Here is a 24,237-nt window from a genome sequence, read left to right as displayed (position 1 = left end):
CTGCTCCAGCAGCTGGAGTTTCACTTCTTGATATTGAATCAAGCCTACATTAACTATTTCTTTTACATTGCTAGGAAGAAGAAGAGGCCATATCTTTATATACACAACTGCCACGCAATCAGAGAAGCAATGTCCTCATCTTTAGCACAGAAGACCAAAAGTGTTATGAATTCCACAATAGAACTGATAGCCTGCAGCCAACAGACTTGGCATTGGCAGAATCAATTCAGAGAATGTTGGAGGTCTGCTTGAGATATATGTTGATTATTTCACTAAAATTAAGGTTTGACTGTAGGAATGTTTTAAAAATTGTTAAGTTGTATATATTTACAACCTATTTATGTTAGCCCTATTGCAGTGAAAGCCTAAAGCTTATTGAAATGATCGCAAGTCAGTTTCTTTGGGAGAACTTACTAATGTCTATTGACAAGATCTAAAGAATGCTTCCTTATTGGAGATTGATCCTGTGACTTCCTGGTTCTTTGGCGGACACCATATCCTTTACACCTCTGTGACCTTATTAAATCGACTTATAGTTGTTCAATACAGTGCAATACCAGCAAAGGGTTTCCATCACATTCAAATGCATTTTGGGTTTACAACACACGATAATCTTTCATCGAATAAATTGTTAATACAACAAAATCAAAAGGACTTTATATTCTTCTAGCAAATTATGCTTTTAAAACTATTAATACTATGCAAAGTATGTGGTTTTAGCTCTAATTAATCGACAAACGTGATAGGAAGTTGTTTTTGTTCTCGATTCATACTGGTGTTGTGTTTATCCCTGTAGGTGAAGATCGTTGCCCTGTTTGATGACATTGCTCAGTTTTTAAGAAAGTTTCGACTCAAAGATGTGTGTCGTCCAGATGACCGCCTCTACTACGCTGTAGATTTAGGTCTTCGTAACAGCCTGATGGATGAGTACACGCTTCTGGACATCATACCAGGTTGGGGTCGTTGTAATTGGATAACTGGGCTAAATGTATGTGAATAAAATGCCATCCCAAATTAGCCTTTACAACCCGCACAGGCTTATAAGGGACGACACTTAAAGCGTACAGGTAAACTGGAATTGTGTTACAAATAAATTTCATGTAAACGAAAAAATCTGCAAAGCTGGCAAGTGTCGCGTCTGATTAGCCTGTGCAGACTGCAATTTTATTTGTTTATTTAATACTCATTGTTGGTACTCTGTACTAGTTTATTACAAGACAAGTAGTTATTTAATTTCTCGACAACCTGTGGAGTATTGACAACACAGCTCACAATTCAATAATTAAGGGTTTTATCGTTATAATAAGTAATAAATGTATTTCCAATGTGATTTTAATTTTGGTTCTGTGCGGTTAAACTTTATTTACACTCCCCTGTAATTATAATATGTGTATAACCAAGCCAAGTTTAAGGTTGAGACACCCACAAGCGCCCATTGCTTTTATTTACCTCTGTTTTTAGCCGGATTTTTTTCGAAAAAATCTCGGCTTATAGATTGATGTTGTCGGGCGGGCGGGGGGGCGGGCGGGCGGGCGGGGTGGCGGCGTGCTCGAAAATGTTAAAGTTCTTATTTCATGGTATAACTTTGGTATGCTTGGACCTAGAGTCTTCAAACTTGACATGAAGGTTGGCCAGGATTAACAGATGACCACTGGTCATTTCAAGGTCATTCATTTGAAGGTCAAGGTCACTGTGACCTTCAATATAAAAAATGTTAAAGTTGTTATAACTTTGGTATGCTTGGACCTAGAGTCTTGAAACTTGACATGAAGGTTGGCCATAACTAGTTAGTAACCACTGGTCATTTCAAGGTCATTCATTTGAAGGTCAAGGTCACTGTGACCTTGAATGTAAAAATGTTAAAGTTCTTATTTCATGGTATAACTTTGGTATGCTTGGACCTAGAGTCTTCAAACTTGACATGAAGGTTGGCCAGGATTAACAGATGACCACTGGTCATTTCAAGGTCATTCATTTGAAGGTGAAGGTCACTGTGACCTTCAATATAAAAATGTTAAAGTTGTTATAACTTTGGTATGCTTGGACCTAGAGTCTTGAAACTTGACATGAAGGTTGGCCAGAACTAGTAAGTAACCACTGGACATTTCAAGGTCATTCATTTGAAGGTCAAGGTCACTGTGACCTTGAATGTAAAAATGTTAAAGTTGTTATAACTTTGGTATGCTTGGACCTAGAGTCTTGAAACTTGACATGAAGGTTGGCCAGAACTAGTAAGTAACCACTGGACATTTCAAGGTCATTCATTTGAAGGTCAAGGTCACTGTGACCTTGAATGTAAAAATGTTAAAGTTCTTATTTCATGTTATAACTTTGGTATGCTTGTACCTAGAGTCTTCAAACTTGAAATAAAGATTGGCCAGTACTAGAAGATGACCACTGGTCATTTCAATGTCATTCATTTGAAGGTCAAGGTCACTGTGACCTTAAATGTTAAAATGTTAAAATTGTTATAACTTTGGTATGCTTGGACATAGAGTCTTCAAACTTGACATGAAGGTTTGCAAGCACACTTAGATGACCACTGGTCATTTCAAGGTCATTCATTCTAAGGTCAAGGTCACTGTGATCATATTTATGTGTCCAATCTATCTGCTAGAACTGGTGTGATAGAAACCTTTTGGAGTGATCATAAGGCTGTCTGGATTTCTGTGTAGGTATGTGAAAGCAAAACAATAAATAGTATTATTTCATCTAAGTTTATTTTCTTACATTTGATAATGAAATTGATGGAAACTTCAAACAATATGTTACTAATTTGCTAATAAAAAAATTGAGATAAAACTTTCCTAATTGTCAATTCAAGTTCATATTTGTGACCTTAAATGTTAATGTTGTTCATGTATATGCATGCATTCAAAACATAACACAAGGTTTGCTCATGCCTTGAAAAGTACTTACATTTCATTTTGACCTTTGAACAATATTTCAGTAATTTAAGTATTGCATTGACAAAAACACGAAAGGTACTTTCCTGTCATTTAAATCAAAAATCCGGCTTCAATGCGGTCATCTCCGACCGCGGAACTCTTGTTTTCAAATGTATTTGTTGAGTGTTTTTTGTTAAAGTTTTATGTTTAACAATTGTTCCGTTGTTAGTTTTCTGAAGTTTATATTATAGCATCCAGGCAATTTGTTTGTAAACATTAAATTTTCCAAACCAAACTTGATTTGAAAGGGATCTTTTCACGGTTTGGTAAATTGATAACATTGAAAAAAGTTGTTTCAGATTCGCAAATTTTCGTTTTAGTTTTGATATTTGTGAGGAAACAGTATTACTGAACATTAACCATGGTCCAATATAGCCAATATATGCATCTTTTGACGATTTAAAAACCTAAAAATTATAAAGCGTTACAACGCGAAATGATTGAATAATTTGGAAAGTTCTGTTGTTGTTGTTAAATTTTGTGAAACTACGAAGATTGCTGATATAATGCATAAAATACTTTAACCAAGTATGCTTGGCAGAATAGCCGAGCGGGCTAATGCGTTTTTACTCCAGGTTACTCCTGGACTCCGGGGGTCACTGGTTCGAGTCCAGCTGCGGCTACTTTTTTTCCTATTTTAAATTTTATTCTAATTTTTTACTGAAGCTTTTAAGATCCAATGTTTACATTTATCAATATAAAGCATTTAATGACTTATTTCAAAACATGTCAAAAACTGTGAAAAGGCCCCTTTAAAAACCACCAGGACTTTCATAGTAACTGGTAACTTCCTTGGCAAATGTGAACTGTTTTCAGCAAAATTTAAAAATCTCTTTTTGTAAACCATGAGCAAAGCAACCACAAATTCCTTTTTAACGAAGGACTTTTTCAGTAAAAATAATTTTGCTATTAATAATCATTGACTTCCTATGCAAATACTAGATTTATAACCTGGTAAACCGTAACCAATTAACTTTAGGGGGTATACCAGTGAGAGCCAGTTGGTTTCATCTTTTTTCAGATGATAACTCTGAAACAGCTTGACTTATTTAACCAATTTGAAGGCGCCAAGCACGTTTTATACTTGAAAGCAAGAAGTCAAATTAGATTTTGGATGCAGAACACTAAATGTTAACATTTGAACTTATGTTGATATACAGAACTTAGGTAACCATGGTAACTAACAAACTATGCAAGGGCTAAAGCCTATATCTTTGATATTTTGCTAAAACCATGGCTTAATGGACCTCTACAAAGTTTAATTTATTGACCTGGTGTTTAAATCGGCAGTGACGATTCTTATGATTCTATGATTCTTGTTGTCAGTTATAGTTATTAGCCTTAGCAAAGTTGTGAGACCTGCACATTACTAGAGACATCTTTAATCTATTTTCATATAAATGAATATGCTTCTCGATTTTAATGCAAGTAAGACCCTGCATATTTTGTCATCAAAACGTTAAAAGTCACATGGGCTTGACATGTTAAAAAATCTCTCAACAAGTTTACATTTTGATGATTTGGACTCACATTTTGTACAAACATCTCTTGTTTCCAGTTAAAGAGGAATCAACTGAAGTAGAAATAAAGTCAAAGCAAAATGAACTCGACCACAATCTCACAGAGTTTGTAAAAAGGAAAACCAAGTGTATATTAGTGCTGCATTTTGCCACAGAGCATGGTATGCCTCAGGATTTTGTCCTGGAGTTTTTAAGTGAAGGATATTTTGAGCTGGATAAAGAAATATCTGAGATATTAGATGACGTCAGTAAGCCAAGGTTAGAGGAGGTTAAGGAGAGAGGATCAAATAGGTGGAAGTTTAGAGAATTTGTACAATCGTTCGCATGGAAGGCCTCCAAGGTCCTTGATAAAGCTCAGGAATATATACAGGTTAGTGTTCATTTTCAACTGAAGAATATACACAATTTAAAAATTTGGTGGACTTAACTCAATTTTAACTATTGCTTAAACTTTCATGGCTGATGAAACTTCATGTGTGATCATGAAGGAAGGAATTCTGACTGTAAACAATTTATTAAAATGATTTGTTTTTTTGGTCATTTTTTTTCCAACAAAGATTATGTATGAAAATAAAACTGTGATGGCCATTCATCTTAAACTGGTTGATGAAAAATTGCTCACAATTTTACACTTGAACAACAACAATGTTAAGATGATTCTAAATGAAAAAAAATGTAGCTGCAAGAAAGTTTGTCGCAATAAACTTATTTACAATTGGAGCTATATTTGGACTCGATGTTTTCAATATTTGTATTTAATTATCATCAAGTTTTATACACATTATTCACCATAATGTCAATGTTATAAAGATTTTTATGAAACTGTGTATGACTTATACAATTATTTTTCTCTAATTTTTTTTGTTTAAGTGATTACATTTGCAGTTACTTTAACAGTTTTGTCAAAAACTGTTGTTGTTTTTTTAAAGAATATTTTGATGTTTAATAACTGTTGTGTGTACATTTTCTTTTGTGAGGATGATAAACTTGACTTGTTTTTTTTTAAATAGAAAAAAGTCGAGTATTTCCAAAAAGTGGGCAAGCTCGAGTTTGAGATGTATGGTATCCTGCAGTTGTCCAGTGTCCCCATAGAAACTAAGATACCAGTCCTGCCTACCATCAGCCTGGAGTGCCAGTGCAAGATACTCGAGTATGTTGTTATTGATATTAAAAATTGTAATAGCCAATAAGTTTAAAAGTCATTTAACTTACAGATGGATATAGGTATTTATGTAAATTTATTGTTAAATCTCTAATGTGTGTCTTTATTTTAAATAGGTTTTATAGTGATGTTGCATGTAAAATTTAATTTATTTATTTGTAAACTGGCTGCTAGCTGAATGGGCCATCAAAGGTTTAAACATCGGGACCTAGTTTAAACAACTAAAACATGCCATTCTTTCTCTTTATTCTTTTACTTACATTTTATACCAATTTTTAAACTGTTGCTGTGATGCTGTACACATGTGGCTATATTAATCCTCTGTTGGTTTCCTAAGAACACATTCGGTTAACCTTAGTTGGTATGTAAAAAACGTACCCTTTAAGTACCCTTTTCGAAAACAAATACGAATTACGTATATGAACGTCAGCTAGATATAGATGTAACTGAAATTGATATTCCATTAATTTGTTTTAATAACTGCATTTAAAAATTATGGCAGTTATTACTACTGATAGTTTAGAAAGATAATTGCAGTTATAATTTGAACAGTCAGAAAATATGACCTATATCAAAATATGTGTATATTTATCTTTCCAAGGTAGAAAATACAGTCTGTTTGACTCTCGGACTGGTATTCAACAGGAACGGAATTTCCCTTCTGCATTCTCATCTGTCTGTCAAAAGTAGATCCTGTGATTACTTAAAAATATTTGAAGATACTTTCATGACTCTTACTAAATTTATTAATTACAATGTGAGATTTAAGCATAACATTTAAAATCAACCAGAGATCAGTGGTCAGGTCGCTGATAGTAAAAATAACCCTAAACCACCCTTTATAGTGTAATAACAAAAAAAATAGTTATAAACGGGTGTATACTTGAATCGCCATTTATTTCTGTCTGTCTTTTTGTCTTGCTGTCTGTAAACCAAAACTTGTCGGGTGGCATTCTCCTGCACTTTCCAGCGTACAACATTCAAACTTGCAAGCATATTTTTGACATGATATGAAGTGGTGCATCATCCTAGGTTTAAACAATCATGACGCACACAAGGACAGTGATTGCCCTTTATTAATTTGTATATTTCAATTTTATCTGAAGAATAACTTGAAAACTAAAAAAATGTTTTCAACTTTATACTTAAGTTAACTGGTAGATAAATGAGGAACATAATAGGCTATATACATCTCATTGAGGTGGTGTGCATTACCAAAGAGCCATAATTTATGCTTTCATTATTCGAAAGTTATTGCCCTTTGTTATAATTTTATACTTTTTTTTTCGGTGGGAATCTTGAAAACTAGAACGAGTGTCAACTTAAAACGCAACTGAAGTTCACAAAAGCAACTATTCTTGCTTCTATAGTTTTAGAGTAATTGAACTTTATTAGTTTTTTACTTAACATATTTTATTCAGAGCATATATTTAAAATTATAGTTATATCAAATTTATATGTAAGAAGATCTCAATGAGGGTCAGTACAGTACATAAGAACCATTACTCCTGATTTCATAATTTCACAATTATTGCCCTTGTAAATGTAAATGCTGAAATTTTTGTCCAATGCATATTTTGGTTTATGGTACGAGATCTCAAAATGAAATTGTATCCGTAGAAAGCTTGAATTGTAATGAAACCAATTCTTTAAACTGAACTTCAGATGCCTACTTACATGTAACATGGGGGTATTTAAGGCATGACAGTGAGAGGCCTTATTGAAACTGTTCAACATAAATATATATTAATTATTCCGTATTATAATAAAAAACTAAAACATAAATAAAGTTGTTATTATTGTATATTTCAGAATTCCAGAAGTTTCTGCATGTGGCCATCTTTATGGAAAGTTCACACTCTTTCTGGACAAACCCTTGTCAAACAAAGGCCAACAGGACATTCAGAGTATCCTAAAAGAATACCAGTATCTTCATGACTATAACACAGTGGAATGCTTCCCAGTCAGGCAAGTTAAGTGTATTGTATCAAGTGGACATTTGTTGTGGAGTGACAAAAGCAACGGGAATGCAGGTGGTGTTACCTTTACCTTGGGATGTTTTGTCCGAATACAAGAATTAAATCTACCACAACCAGAGATGTATGCCATATCTTGTGAACATTGTGTGGAAGGCTGCTCTAAAACCGTGTTTATTGTTAAAAACGAAAACAAATCTGAATTTGGATGTGCAAAACATGAAATGGGTGGGTCACAATTTCACGATATTGTTGCTATCAAGGTTACAGGTCAAGTTCATTGTGACTCCCGAATAAGCATGAATTTGGAATCGGGTACAATAAAAGACGTTCCTTGGAATATTTATAAAAATGGCATCAATCTTGGCCAAAGCGTGTCCAAGAACGGAAGTAGGACTGGTGTTACCACTGGAGTGGTGATCAGCAAAGACACGCTGAGTAAGGATGCTGCTGGGAGACTCTATCAGCCTGAAAGTGCTACACAGTCAAATATGAGCACACCATTCCAGATTCTTGTAGAGCCGAATGTTGATGACAATCAATCTGGTGAGTGATAATTCTGTGGAAAGAACTTGAAAATTCATTGAAGTTGTAAGTGTACTATTGCCTTGAATATACTAATATTATGACATGTATAGCTTTACTTTCTTAAATAGGCCAGCATTGTTCGATTAAACTGAAGTCATAATGTCAATAGTGTTATAATTAAGGTATAACAAACTATAATATATTTTAAATAAGATAAAACTTTTTCAATATTCATAGTTACTAAGTATTGAAATATCCAGCTTAAAGCAATAAGTTAAAGCCATATTTGTTCTAAGCAGAATTAGAAAGTCAGCTTCATACAGTAATTATCAGAGATAAGCCAGTCAAAATCAATAGGATAATTTTATCTTCCTTTAAGGAGTGAGTAGGGAAACATACCAGGTGCGGATTAAGTTATGGAATAATGATCTAATAATATTAAAACAGGTTTTAATTAGAAGCTGTTGACCTAAGTTTGTGTTTTTTCACCGTAACCTTTGGTCCGACTGTTGACCTTAGCCTGTGTTTGTTCACCATTACCTCTGGCCCGTGTTTGTTCACCATAACCTTTGGCCCAATTGTTGACCTAAGCCTGCGTTTGGTCACTGTAACCTTTGGCCAAATTGTTGACCTCAGCCTGCGTTTGTTTACCGTAACCTTTGGCTCATAGTTGACTTAATCCTGCATTTATTTAAAATATCCTTTGGCCTGATTGTTTAACTAAGCCTGCATTTGTTCACTGTAACCTTTTTTGGCCTGATTGTGAACTTAATCCTGCGTTTGTTCACCGTAACCTTTGGCCTGATTGTTGACCTAAGCCTGCGTTTGTTCACCATAACCTCTGGCCCAATTTTCATCAAAAGGCACAACTAGAAGCAAGTATGATCTTAATGGCATGATTTTATGCCATTAAGGGAATCATATAGTTATTGCATTGTCCGGCTTTCCGTCCTTCAGTATCTCCTGTTTCTTGTGCAGAGCATTACTCAAGAACTGTTGAAGGGATTGAAATAGATTGTTATATATTCATGAAGGGCCAAGATTGTAAGTGTATAGTACACGAACCATAACACTCTTAAGGATTAACAGACTTTTTGCTCTTTAGTCAATTTTCTTGCCAAGAGCATAACTTGTTTAGTATTGAAGATTTTACAATAAAACTTCATTGCTAGAGGACATTGAGAGGGAGTGCAGATAACAAAAAACAGAACTCTCTTATTGGTCATTTTGGAGCAATTGCTTTTAGCTTTTTTGTTTAATTCATTTCTTGTGTGGAGCATAACTCTGCAAGTCATTAACACATTTTTGTAGCATCCTCTAGAGGTCCTCTACAATGAAACTTACATGCTTTGCTCTGAAACAGCAAGGCTCAGATATTGATGTTTTGTAGGTAACATCATATAGTGGACCTCTACATAGTTTGTTCACATGTCACTGGGCCAAAATGGCCTCGGCTCTTATTCTTAAAAACGCAAGTGCAAGTTCTGACTGCACTGTTTTGACAACAATGTGTCCATGGCGGGGTATACATTGTCTGTAACATCTTAATGTTAAGACTTATACAGCAAAATAACTAACATAATATTTTCCACAAGGCCAAAAGATTTGTACTCTACAAATATTCTTAAGATCATGCAACTGGGCTTAAAACTGGCCATGCCAGAGGTTTAAAATGTTCATAGAAACAACTTGCAACTTATTTGAAACTGCTGCGTTAGGGGGGGGGGTATTTCTCACTACTGTGACAAGTTCTAGTTTTATTTTTTACTGTTTGCAGAAAAGCTCTTTTCAGAGAAGGGCGACAGTGGATCTGTCATATACATGGAAGATCCAAACACAAATACCGTTCAAGTGGTGGCATTATTAACAGGGGCCTTGACTCATGGAACAGAGCAGAACCCAGGAAAATACATCTGCACATATGGCAGCCATTTTAATACTCTCATAAAAGAATTTGAGCGTACATGTCAGATAAAAGTTGAACCAGGTACGTATTAATATTTTTATCTCTGGAAAGGGGAGCATCAGCATATGGTTGTTCACTTGCCATTGAAGTCATTTCTTAAGAACAAGTTGAAATTTAATTAAAAATAGATGCTTTGACTATACCATTTACACAGCATTTTAGTAAAAAAACTTATAGCCAGCATTAATATGTACTATTTGTTTAAATTGTTAAATAAGTTGAGTGTCAGAAATATTTCGTATTATTTTTGCTTGGATTGTGAGACATGTGAAATTTAACACCTTATAAAATACATCTTAAAACAATTATTCATTGATTTCAAATCATAAAGAAATATCATTTTGTATGCTAACAGTCTGGATAGAATTTATTTCAGACAGATAAAATAACAACCTTTCTACCAATTACAACAGTTATCTTAACATCAAGTGATGAAAACAGTAAATCAGATTTATCTTAAACTATTTACATGATTAATGAATACTTTTACATACTCAGTTCCAAATGTGTTTTTCGTTAAACTATATTTATCCAAAATGTCCTAAACGATTCATTTCATACAGTGTCAATTATATCATTTTCTTAGATCATATACATTCGAAATAGAAGAGTTTATTTCATTTAGATGAAAAAGATGGCGTAAAACAGTTTAGTATGTTTGGCGTTAAAATTGCTTTCATTAACGATCAATTATAAGGTAACACATCATCATCAGCTTCATTCCCTTGACTGGCCTGGCAGTTTGGGAGAAATAAGGGATGACAACAGAGTTCCTCTTCCAGTCAAGTATGTTGTGGGCTTCTGGGATTAGCTCATTAATGGGAAGGGAGTCAACTCTTTCGTATCCATCCAGCTTTTCTTTTGAGGACCTTGACCTTATACTGCACACTGTCTTCTTCACCTCTGCCTTGAGTATTAGCGGACTTTCATCATCAGCTACTTACCTGGGATCGTTGTGAAGGAGACTGGAGTCTGGTTGAAGCGGGTTGTTATAGAGGTCTCTGCAGTATACGGTCCACTTGTTCAGGACTGCGGCACTTTCGGTCAGGAGGTTCCCGTTAGGGTATGCTTTAACACTGGCCTTGGGCTAACTGGTCTTTGTGAGGGTCAATAAGATGCTGTAGGCCTTCTTACTGCTGTCTGTTGTCATCTCTTTGTCAACGTGGATAAATTGATCCTCATTCCACTCCTCCTTGGCCTCTTTCATATTCTTCTTCGCCTTTCTTTTCCCTTTTTCATATTTTGTCCTAAGGTGAAGGCTGGTGTAATTCCCATGCCTCAGCTCTCTATTGTTGTTGCAGAGGTACATGGTTTAAATGGTTTCGGTCGTCACCCATGACTTTTAAGCTCACTTGCGAACAACCATGCTCATGGTGAGCGTTTGTGATGGCCATTTGCCAGTTGTCTGTTGTGTGTCGTTTACATTTTACTTGTTAACACTCGAGAGGCCGCATTTATTGTCCAATCTTCTAGAAAGTTGGTCAGAACATGTTTCTCAATGATATCTTGGACTAGTTTAAAAATGGTTCCGGTCGGTTGAAAAACATGGCTGCTAGAGGGCGTGGCATAGAAGTCACATTAATTGGCCAATCTTCTTGAAACGTATTCAGAATATTAGTTTTAATGATATCTTGGATGAGTTCGAAAATGGTTCCAGTCTGTTTAAAAACATGGCCGCCAGGGGGCGGGGCATTTTTCCTTATATGGCTTAAGGAAAACCTTATTTACACTCTAGAAGTCATAATTTTAGTCCAATCTTCATGAGATGATATCAGAACATGTACCCCAATGATATCGTAGACGAGTTGGAAAATGGTTCCAATTGGTTGAAAAACATGACCTCCGGGAAGCAAGCCATTTTTAGCGAGGCTGTTTTCGGAGAAAACCCTAGCTATTGTCATAGCCAGCTCGTCGTCCGCCGTCAGCCGTCCGCCGTCCGTGGCGTGTTTAAAACCTTAAAATTGGCCATAACTTTTTAAATATTGAAGATAGCACCTTGATATTTGGCATGCATGTGTATCTCATGGAGCTGCACATTTTGAGTGGTAAAATTTCAAGGTGAACTTAATCCTTCAAGGTATAGGGTTGAAAAAAAATCAAGGGAAGTAATAATCTTTAAATGGACAAAGTTATCTTACCTGCCCACATATATATTTTTGTTAAATAAATCAAAGCGGCGCAGTAGCTGCCATTGTGTTTCTGACAAACACATTGATGTAAAAGGTCAAGGTCATCCTTTACGGTCTCTGGTAAAAAATACAAATTTAAGGGAAGTAATAAGCTTTCAAAAGGGAGCTAATTATTTAATATTGAACATAGGCACTTTATTTCTTTGGCATGCATGTGTATCTCATGGAGCTGCACATTTCAAGTGGTCAATCACAGTCACGGTGGATTTGATTGATCCTTTGACAAAACAACACTTACCTGACATACCACAATACACTCCACCCAAACCATTGACCCCCGACCCCTCCCGACCTCCCACCTCCACCCCCCCCCCCCCCCCGACCCCCCACCCCGACACCCTCGACCCCTACCGACTCCCCCGACTTACCCGACCCCCACCCCCGACTCCACCCCCGACACCCCCACATCCCACCACACCCTGATCCCCCCCGACCCCACCCCCGCCCCCCCCGCCCCCACCTCCGACCCACCCCCAACCCCCCCCCACCCCCCCCCCAACCCCCGGACCCCCCCGACCCACCCCCACCCCCAACTGACCCCCCATCCCCCTACCCCCACCCGACCCAACCCCAAACCCGACCCCCAACCCCCCACCTCCCAAACCCCCCACCTCCAACCCCCCACCCCACAACATCCCCCGACCCCCCGGACCCCCCTCTCCGACCACCTGACTCCCCAAAAACTATACCCCCTCTTAACCCCATGACCCCCCACCCCCCCAAAAAAAAATATTCTGACAACTGACAAGCTTTAGCAGCCGAGCGTGGCACCCGTTATGCGGTGCTCTTGTTCTTAATATGGCTATAATAAAACCTTGTTATTACTTTATAAATCACATTTATTGTCCAATCTTCATAAAACCTAGTCAGGACATTTGTTCTAATGATATCTTGGATGAGTTCAAAAATGATTCCGGTCAATTGAAAAACTTGGCCTTCAGGTGGCAAGGCATGTTTCCTTATATGGCTATAGTAAAACCTTGTAAACACTATAGAAGTCACAATATAGTCCAATGTTCATGACACTTGGTCAGAACATTAATTCTAATGATATCTAGGCTGCGTTCAAAAATGATTCCGGTCCTTTGAAAAACATGGCCGCCTGGGGAAGGGGCATTTTTCCTGATATTGCTATGATAAAACCTTATTTACACTCAAGAAGTCACATATATAGTCCAATCTTAATGAAATTTGGTCAGAATATTTTTTCTGATGATAGCTTGGCTTGGTTCGAAAAATTGAAAAAAACATTTTCGCCAGGGGACGGGACATTTTTCCTTATATGGCTATTAAGGAATCTTGTTAACACCCTTTGTGCAATCTAAATAAAACTTAGTCAGAACACTTGTTCTTATGACTTCTCATTGGAGTTTAAACATTCTTCTGGTTTGTTGAAAAACATGGGTGGGGCTGTTTTCCTTATGTGGCCATAACCAAAACTTGTTGATGCTATATATTAGCCACATTTATGGACCAATCTTCATGAAACTTGGTCAGCACATTGTCCCAAATAAATCTAGGCTAAGATTGAAAACTGGGTCATGTCAGCTCAAAAACTAGGTCACTAGGTCAAATTAAAAAATACATGTATGTTAAAGTGGTAGAGGTACTTCGCTTAAGTACTAAAACAGTTACTGGATGGGCAAGTTTCAACTTCCTGAGATAAGGCAAACGAACATCCGTGTGTTGGAGACGCGTGCTGATCGGGGTAGCTATGGTTGGAACAATCAGCACATTGATCGGTATACGCTCCTTCTGGTCAGAGATCAGATCGATGGTAGCTGTCAAGTGCAGAATCCGATCTTTCTTGTCTCCGAAGGCTGCCAGTTGAATTGTCTCTGTTCCATTTCGCTTCACTTCAAGTTCACGCGCAAGCGCTTCAGTTATTAACGATTTCTGTGCTCCTTCATCGAACAGTATGCATGCGTCAGTGTGTATCCGACCAAAGTAGACAGAACTAATGGCTGTCTTAAAAAGAACGCCCTGTTTATGTCTCTGTGATGATGAATGGAGAACAGTTGTTTCCAGTATGGTTGGCAACAATTCCGGTTCTTGCCTGTGTTTCCGGGTATTCAAGTGATTGCACATACTCGTATTGTGTTTTGAGCTCACCTGAGCGATAGCTCGGGGTGAGCTATTGTGATCACTCACCGTCCGGCGTCCGTCCGTCCGTCCGTCTGTCTGTCTGTCTGTAAACAATTTGTAAACATCTTCTTCTACTAAACCATTGAGCCAATTTCAACTAAATTTCATGTGGAGCATCCCTAGGTCATGGGACAAAAGAATTGTTAAAAAAAATTTGATCACATAACCAAGATGGCCGCCATGACCATATATGATAAAAACCTTAAAAAATCTTCTTGTCAGAAACCGCTCATCAGATTTTCAAAAAATTTCACAGGGATGACCTTTGAAGGCTCCCCTGAAAAAGTTGTTCAAAGAAATTTGATTCGTCAAAAAACATGGCCGCAGGAGCTCGTTGAACTTTGCATGTTTATTCGTTTTTGCCTATTTTGTGAAAACTTTCAAAAATCTTCCACATTTTTTGTCCGATCTTCTTCTACTAAACCATCGAGCCAATTTCAACTAAATTTCATGTGGAGCATCCCTAGGTCATGGGACAAAAGAATTGTTAAAAAAAATTTGATCACATAACCAAGATGGCCGCCATGACCATATATGGTAAAAACCTTAAAAAATCTTCTTGTCAGAAACCTATTTTGTGAAAACTTTCAAAAATCTTCCACATTTTTTGTCCGATTCTTTCCAAATTTGCACAGTGTCTTTATATCAATGAGGACACGAACCCTACAAAAAATGAGCATTATTGGTCCATGAAGTACAGAATTACCTCCCCTTGAATTGAGAAAATGGTGTTTATGCAATAAAGTCCACATTTTTCATCCAATTCTTTCCAAACTTGCACAGTGTCTTCATATCAATGAAAACTCGAGCCCTGTCGAAAATGAGCAACATCGGATCATTAAGTCCAGAATTATCTCCTTGAGATGGCAGATTTAGAAATAATTATAGTGTACTCTTTTTTCCAATTAATAGTGCTATTATTTGCAGTAAGGATTTGCTGGCTACAGGCCAGGTTTCTCTGACACGATTCTCTTCTGATGGCTTTGCTGCAGACCACATAAACCCTTAACCCAGAACAGTTAATTCTTTCTGCATATGTTTGTGACTGTGGAAATCATTGAAATAAAAGGAGAAATTGCTGAAATTAGCATTTTCTCCTTTCATCACAATGCTTCCTACCCTATTAAATCAGTTTCTTCTTATTCCATTATAATTTAATTTGTCGTCTGCAACCTCTTTCAATTTGGAAAAGGATTAACCACCAGAAATCAATTAATGCTGTAGTTTTGTTGATGAGAAATTATTTTTCCTTTAAAATGGGAGGTGATTATTGCTTAGGAAATTGCTCTGGTAGGGTTGAATCATTGTGGGAAATTGAGAAATTGTTCAGTCCAAAATATGTTGATTGGTAAAAGGATTTATCCTTATGCAAACATGGGTTGCCTGTTTAGTCGATGATATCTTGTCATTTTTGAGAAAAAGGAGGAATCTCTTCAAAACAAGCAAAAATTCCTTTTATCTCAATGTTTAAGTTTTTAGCGTACCTGAGCAGATCATATTCTCCTAAACCATTGAGCCAATTTCAACCAAATTTCATAGTGGAGCATTCCTACGTCACGAAAAAAAAATATTGTTAAAAAAAAATTTGGTCACATAACCCATATATGGTCAATACCTTAAAAAATCTTCTTGTCAGAAAGGGCTCGTTTTTCAATTTTCAATTTTTTTTACAAGGATGATCCTTAAAGGCTCCCCTAAAAATTTGTTCAAGAAAATTGTTTCTTGTCAATTACCATTGGGCCTAAGGCTATTAAATTTGTTCAGGTGAGCGATTCAGGGCCAATGTGGCCCTTGTTTCTTACATACTTGACATCGTTTTCAAGATGTGCACTTTGAAACTTGATGTAGTCCAAGACAGTTAAACATAGTCGCTTCTGTTTCACTTGCTAATATCTTGATTTCTTGTCAGGAACACTCACACAGTCCTTATGTTTATGATTTCCACCGCAGAACACACATTTTACATCATAAGAAATCGAAGTTGACTTACTTTTTGATGTTTTTGACGTTGATCATTCGGGTTTGATCCAGCGTAGAATGATGCTGTGCTCACAAACTCCGTCATTTCCGGTATATTACACGCACTTCCGGCCTCCATGATATTTAGTTCTCGATTCAATGCGTGTCGTAGATCTCCCAATCGCCAGTTTAAATCTCCATGTTCTCTAGCAAGACTCTTTCTTACTTTCGACGGCATCTTATCTAAAATGACTGGTACCAATAGACTTCCGTATCCGTCTTGATGCTGACCTAGTGTCTCGATGCCTCGTATGTAAGTTTCCATTTTGTCATGAAAGTTGCGCATGCTATTCAACTTGTTGCAAGGAGTCGGTAACTTGATCAGAGCTTGCATGGTGGCGTATACAATGCGGTGCGGACTACCAAATCGCTCCTGTAGCAGGCTAATAGCGCGTGAATAGTTGGCGTACGTCAACGCAAATCCTTCAATTGTACGTGCAGCAGCTCCATCAAGTTGAGAATGAAGACATGCAAACTTTGAAACGCCCGTAAGGTTACTGTTCAAATAAATCGTTGATTCAAAGCAATCCCAAAACATCTGCCGTTTCAGTATGTCTCCGTCAAATGAAGGCAATGCTAGTTTGGGAAGTCTATGCGAATGTTCGTCATTACGTACGATATTGCTGGTCGCCGTAAGAGCGTTCGCGTTTATTTGAGTCCCGGCGGAAGTTGACTGACTGAACCACGGAGGAAGCTGCTCCGTTGACTGACTTAACCACGGACGAGGCTGCTCCGCTTGTGGGTTATTCGCTTGGATCGATGCTGTTTCTCGTAGCGACAACGGCGGTGGTGCTTGTACTTTGGGCTGAGTCTGTTGTTCCGGGAAGGCTTTTAATTTCTGAAATTTGATTTCCATGCCAATCGTGTATTGTTCCGTCGTTAGCATCTTTTCTTGAAAACCGTCGATTTCTGTTTGAGAGAGGATCTTCTCATTGATTGATTCTAAAATCTTCATTTTCGTCTCCAATGCTTCGAGAATGTAGAGAACTCTATCAGCGTCGAATCCGACTTCGCATCATCAATATTTTGCAAATGACGTTGAATTATTCCTCGATGTCCATCTCGAATCGAATGTAATTTCTGAAGATTCATTTTATCGTTTTGTCACGGCACCAATGTTAATGTGGTAGAGGTACTTCGCTTATGTACTAAAACACGTCTGTTTGGTTCGATCCTGAAATAACGTCTGATCAAAGTAAACAACAATAATGATGATGACGTCAACGTAAAACATACATAATTGCGGCAAATAACGTTGACCTCGCAAATACTTAACAATGTTAATACTCTAGAAGTCACTGTTTTGGTTCAATCTTCATGAATCAGCCCGAACTTTTTCAGATTAGTCTAGTTCCTTTGGGTCTCAGGTGAGCCTTAGGGCCCATGGCCCTCTTGTTCTTCCTTCTTTCTCTTTCCCAAGAACTTTTTCGGCTCAATGACAGCAGGACTTCATGATGTAGTTGGTGGTGGTGTCGATGTCATAGTATAGGATGTTGAGGGTTACAAACTTGCCACCTATCTGTGATTGAAATGCCTCTGCCATCTCTGGATCTTTAACCGTCTCGAAGTAAAATCTAATGCAAGGGGTCTGGGTGATGCGCTTGATCTTTTACTTCTGCTTGAAGCTAGTTAGTCTTGACAAAAGATAACCCCACATGATTTTCATATCAAGAGATCAAACTGCAAGGTCTCATGGACAGCTTTGTAGCAAGTCTGGGGCAAACATGATTTACAAAAGCTCTTCTTGAAGCTTGTATTTCATCTCAACATTAAAGACCCTGATATCATGGCCCTGCCTGGAATTGCTTGTTTCGTGCATGCAATTTAGGTCAAGGTCTTTGTAATTACAAATATTTATTTTTCCGGTTGGTTACTGAACAATGATTTAAGTTATTTTAAACCAGGTTTTCCGAAGGAAAAAACTGGTTATTAGATTGGCGAATGTCGGCGGGCGGGCTGGCTGGCGGAACAAGCTTGTTCAGGCCATAACTTTGTCGTTCATTGTGAGATTTTAAAACATTTTGCACATTTGTTCACCATCATTAGGCGGTGTGTCGCGCGAAAGAATTACATCAATTTCTCCAAGGTCAAGGTCACACTTTGAGTTCAATGGTCCAAAATAGCCATAAATGAGCTTGTCTGTGCCATAACTATACCATTCATTGTGAGATTTTAAAATCATTTGGCACATTTGTTTAAAAGATTTATTTTGAAACAAAGGGGGTTTATTGTAATCAATCAGTTTAGTTTGAGTTGTATCCTTACATCAGACTCTTTTTTCATACGCCCGTTTTGAAACAAAAGGGACGTATTATAGTTTCACCCTTGGCGGGCGGCGGCGGCGGCGTCCACAGCAGTGTCCGCTCTCTAATTCAAATAGTTTTCATCCGATCTTCACCAAACTTGGTCAGATGTTGTATCTTGACAATATCTAGGTCAAGATCGAAAATGGGTCATGCCGGGTCAAAAACGAGGTCACAGGGTCACTTAGTGCATTTCAAGGATTTAGCATGGTGTCGGCTCTTTAATAGAAGAAGTTTTTATCCGATCTTCACCAAATTTGGTCAGAAGTTGTGTCTAAATTATATCTAGGTCAAGTTTAGATTTGGGTCATATCTGGTTAAAAACTAGGTCACAAGGTCACTTAGTGCATTTCTAGGATTAAGCATGTCGTCTGCTCTCTAATTGAAGTAGTTTTCATCTGATCTACAAAATTGGTAAGAAGTTGTATCTAAATGATGTTAAGGGTAAGTTCAAATATGTGTCATGGCGGGTCAAAAACGAGGTCACGGGGTCACTAAGTGCATTTCAAGCATTTAGCATGGTGTCCGCTCTCTAATTGAAGTAGTTTACATCCGATCTTAACCAAATTTGGTGAGAAGTTGTATCTAGACAATATCTAGGTCAAGTTCGAATATGGGTCATGCCGGGTCAAAAACTAGGTAACTGGGTTACTTAGTGCATTTCAAGGATTTAGCATGGTGTCAGCTGTCTAATTGAAGTAGATTTTATCTGATCTACACCAAATTTTGTCAGAAGTTGTGTCTTAATGTTATCTAGGTCAAGTTGAAATATGGGTCATGCCGGGTCAAAAACTAGGTTACTACGTCACTGAGTGCATTTCAAGCATTTAGCATGGTGTCCAAAACCTTCAAACGGGCGTATCTTGTGACATTTTGGCTCTCTTGTTATACCCCCACAAACGAAGTTTAGGGGGGTATATAGGAGTGAGCTTGTCTGTCTGTCTGTCTGTCTGTCGGTCGGTCCGTATTCAGTGTCCGCTCTCTCATTCAAGTTGTTTTCATCCGATCTTTACTAAACTTGGTCAGATGTTGTTTCTATATGATGTCAAGGTCAAGTTCGAATATGGGTCATGCTGGATCAAAAACTAGGTCACGGGGTCACTAAGTGCGTTTTAAACATTGAGCATGGTGTCCGCTCTCTACTTCATGTAGTTTTCATCCGAGTTTTACCAACCTTGGTCAGAAAGTGTATCTAGATGTTGTCTAGGTCAAGTACGAATATGGGTCATGCCGGATCAAAAACTAGGTCACGGGGTCACTTAGTGAGTTTTAAACATTGAGCATGGTGTCCGCTCTCTAATTCAAGTAGTTTTCATCCGAGTTTCACCAAGCTTGGTCAGAAGTTGTATCTAGATGATGGATAGGTCAAGTTTGAATATTGGTCATGCCGGATCAAAAACTAGGTTACTGGGTCACTTAGTGCGTTTTAAACATTGAGCATGGTGTCCGCTCTCTGATTATAGTAGTTTTCATCCGAGCTTCACCTAACTTAGTCAGAAGTTGTATCTAGATGATGGCTAGGTCAAGTTCGAATATGGGTCATGCCGGATCAAAAACTAGGTTACGGGGTCACTTAGTGCGTTTAAAACATTGAGCATTGTGCCCGCTCTCTATTTCAAGTAGTTTTCATCCGAGCTTCACCAAACTTGGTCAGAAGTTGTATCTAGATGATGGCTAGGCCAAGTTCTAAAATGGGTCATGGCAGGTCAAAAACTAGGTCACGGGGTCACTAAGTGCGTTTTAAACATTGAGCATGGTGTCCGCTGTTTTTTGTGAAGACAACATGCAAAATATTCTGTCAATGCGGTGGTGGGGGTATTCGTCACCTCAGTGACAAAGCTCTAGTTTCAAATTGAAAATCTGGTTTTGTAACAATTTTGTCCCTTGTTAATTTATTCATTGATTACTGAAATATATTTTAGTTTAGAAAAAATAACACTTAAAATAAATATAATTTATTGATTTCTTGCAGCATGTGATCCATGAATTGCACACTCTCTGGATACTGGCATATTGAGACAAGAGGAAAATGGTACCCTGCTTGCAGATTTTTATGTCAAAACAGTGTTGCCTTTTGAATTGTGCACACAGCTAAAATGTTGCTTATGTAGAAATTATTTCTTAAAGCGGGTATATACGATTTTGTCAAATATTTATGAATTTATATAAAATGTGTAAAAAACTTATATATATATATTTCAATATAAATTAAAATAAAAGTTAAGAAGAACATGTGTTGAAAAATGCGAAATAAGCCAGATATTTAATTCTGAAATTGAAAACGGCTGTACAGCCGAATTCGCCAGCATGTATACCATACATGTACGATGTAAATCTAAACTTAGTGTAACGGTTTATTTGAATTCCTGCAATGATATCTATTCATACGACACACGAACACTAACTCCGATCCTAATGCAAAGACGAATGCTTCGGTTATTGTAGGAAAATATGTACGTCACAATCGACATTGGGCGCTAATTTGTCTTCGCTGCATTTTATGAAATTCGGCTTTAATGTATAATTTTTCTTGCCCATTTTATGTTATTGTAACATATTTTATCAATATATTACAATTAACCACATATAAAAAATCGTATATACCCGCTTTAATTTCAACATGTACAAATATCAGTAAATCATAAAACATTATTCAATCTCTTAATATTATTACATATTAATGTTTCATTTTTATTCAACAAATCATTTGAAAATATATGTTAAAGTATACTAAATGAATCAGTTAAAAATGAATGTCAAATTTGGTTTAAACATGTTTATTTCGGAATGCATAAACATGAATAATATACACAGTAATATGTGGATTGACATGGAAGCTAAACTAAGCTTATTGTAAGTTAAGTTTAAACACTGTAAAATTTGTTCTGATTAAATGATTTGCTACTATTTGTTTTAATTCACATTTTGCACTTTTTTACTGAACATCATGTATGTAGGTTTATTAATGTTTCGTCACATATTTTATACATTTTTATATGTTTTAAAATTTGAATCATATTTGTTTACTTCTTTTAAGTATTTAGTTAGAAAACTGAAATGATTTGTTATCAATGTGCAATCTGCATGACAATTTGTGCTTTGTGTGAATTGATAGTGTTCGTTCATGTCTTGGCAAAGGAAGTTTAATAAAAAAATATGTAACCAAATACTTTTTCAAAATCTGTGTTGATATATGCATATTTATATGAGATTATGAAAACAGACACCTTTTGCACGATTAATAATTTTTAAAGCGACTATTTTACAGTTTTGGATTGGAAAAGTAATCTATCTGTAATGGAATATAGTAGATTATATATAAACATTGTGCCTAATATACTTTCAATATTTTGGTATTGATATTTGTTTCTTTTAATAAAAATACTATGTTTGCTTCGCTTATTATCCTAATTGTCTTTTGATATAAGATCAATTATTTTTTTAATAAATCTGAGCCAAGTGCGAGTTTAACGTCCCCGTTCATAGCTATATATATGGGCAGAATCGTAAGAAAACATGTTTTTTTTATTGAGGATTTCACTGAAAATCTGGTTGAAATCCTAATTAATATTCATGATTTGACACGTAAATTCAAACCTAGACAAACACAATTGCGGATGCGGGCGAGTTAAGCGAAGAGAAGGTAAGAACAAATGCAAATACATCTGATACAGACGGAAACTGAGTTGTAACGCTACGTTTTTGCTTAATCTATGTATTTATCTTCCATATGCTTATAATGTTTAGCGACAGCTTTATAAAGATATAATTCGCATAACTCGCGACGCTGCAATGTTTTTTATCTATTGCATGTATTTATGATCATTTATATATTATTTTATTGATTCAAAACCAATTTTGACCAGGTTTTCGATGTCAACCTCGATAAAAAATATATTTAAATGAATTAAAGAAAAAAAATCTCGCTATATAAATTATATGCAAAACAACGATATATTCCGCGAATTGGGACTTTAAGGTGCCCCATTAGTGATTTTAAATGACTGTTCAAAGGCAGTGAACCCAGTTTTTTCCATGTGTTTTGTCGTGTGTTTATCTTATTTCTTATTTGTTTGGTAATTAGGCAACCGGCATGAAAAAGGAATGCTTTCTAATGTTAAGACTTTAAAATTCTTATGATGTTATTGTAGTTGCGAGTTGTTTATATTGAAAAAAGTACAGTAATAATAATGGTGGATTGGAACCAATAGCAAATTGGTATTTGACTTTATGTTATTGACGTATATGCAAGCTCATCAGTTTATTCATCTGTGCACTCTAATTGAAAATGTGGAACTGGATTAACTGCAATATAATATAAATACATGTATTTTATTATATTTTTATTCCCACCTTTGAAGAAGAGGGGGTTATTGTTTTGCTGGATGTTTGTCTGTCGTCGATCGTCTGTCTGTCGGTAGACCAGTTTGTTTCCGATCCATAACTTGTGAACGGATTGACTAATTGGCTTGATACTGACTATGTGGCACTGGCCCTTGTCTGTAGATGACCTCTAATGAAATTGGGGTCACTAGGTCAAGGTCACTGTCACACAAAGATTGAAAATTGTTTCCGATCAATAACGTTAGAACGGATTGACCAATAGGCTTGATACTTCCCATGTTCATTGGTGTTGGACAGTAGATGGTCCCTATTGAAATTGGTGTCACTCGGTCAAAGGTAACTGTCACACTAAGTGTTAAATAGTTTCCAATCAATAACTCGTCAACTGATTCACGGATTGGCTTGATACTTCCATTGGCCTTGCATTGGCCTTGGATAGTAGATGACCCCTATTGAAATTGGGGTCACTTAATCAAAGGTCAAGGTCGCTGTCATAAAAAGTGTGAAAAATGGTTTGCGATCAATAACTCGTCAACGTATTGATCGATTGGCTTGATACTTCACATGTGCATTGGCCTTGGACAGTAGATGACCCCTATTGAAATTGGGGTCACTAGTTCAAAGCCCTGTTTGTAGGGTGGGGGACACATGTCTCCTACCGCAAAGCTATTGTTTGTTACGTTTTTTCAAGAAATTGACAAATCTATTTAAGTATTATAAAAAGATCAATTTTATATTCAGGTATTGAAATTTATTATAAAACATAAATTATGCATTTTGACAATTATCAAATAAATGCTAGTGACGATTTCATTATTGCTGGAACAGCAGGCATGCATTTTTATACTAGGGATGGCAAAAACTGTTGGTGTGTTTGAATATGTAAATAAAATAACTTATTAAAGTATTATCAGACATTTTCTTGACTTGTTGTTGTGTTTAATATCAAGGTATTAAGTACATAAATTGCACGTATTAGTCTCGAATTACCAACACTCCGTGCTGCCTATCGCAAGAACAAGATAGGTGTCAGAGTCGGCCTTTGACTCAACTGTTTTGTTTACATGTTGAAATTTTTCTTTAGCTGATAATCCCACAAATGAAAATGTAAACGGTGGTTTATTGTAAAGCGCATGA

The 24,237-nt window shown here is 36.7% G+C and overlaps 1 protein-coding gene across 1 annotated transcript in view; it reads left to right on the top strand.

The window, feature by feature from the left end:
* The window catches only part of LOC127838916 (uncharacterized), a 53,811-nt gene extending 29,792 nt beyond the window's left edge, over nucleotides 1-24,019 (top strand). The window contains exons 5-11 of the mRNA XM_052367023.1: nucleotides 75-242; nucleotides 797-953; nucleotides 4,507-4,838; nucleotides 5,479-5,618; nucleotides 7,443-8,152; nucleotides 9,912-10,121; nucleotides 20,729-24,019. Coding sequence (XP_052222983.1) covers nucleotides 75-242; nucleotides 797-953; nucleotides 4,507-4,838; nucleotides 5,479-5,618; nucleotides 7,443-8,152; nucleotides 9,912-10,121; nucleotides 20,729-20,742 — 1,731 coding nt within the window. The 3' untranslated portion in view covers nucleotides 20,743-24,019. The remainder of the gene's footprint in view (nucleotides 1-74; nucleotides 243-796; nucleotides 954-4,506; nucleotides 4,839-5,478; nucleotides 5,619-7,442; nucleotides 8,153-9,911; nucleotides 10,122-20,728) is intronic.
* Nucleotides 24,020-24,237: the final 218 nt, after the last annotated feature.

Source organism: Dreissena polymorpha, chromosome 1 (genome assembly GCF_020536995.1).
Source record: "Dreissena polymorpha isolate Duluth1 chromosome 1, UMN_Dpol_1.0, whole genome shotgun sequence".
Lineage (NCBI taxonomy): Eukaryota > Metazoa > Mollusca > Bivalvia > Myida > Dreissenidae > Dreissena > Dreissena polymorpha.
The sequence above is the reverse complement of the archived record's forward strand: the minus strand, read 5'-3'. Positions and strand labels throughout refer to the sequence as shown.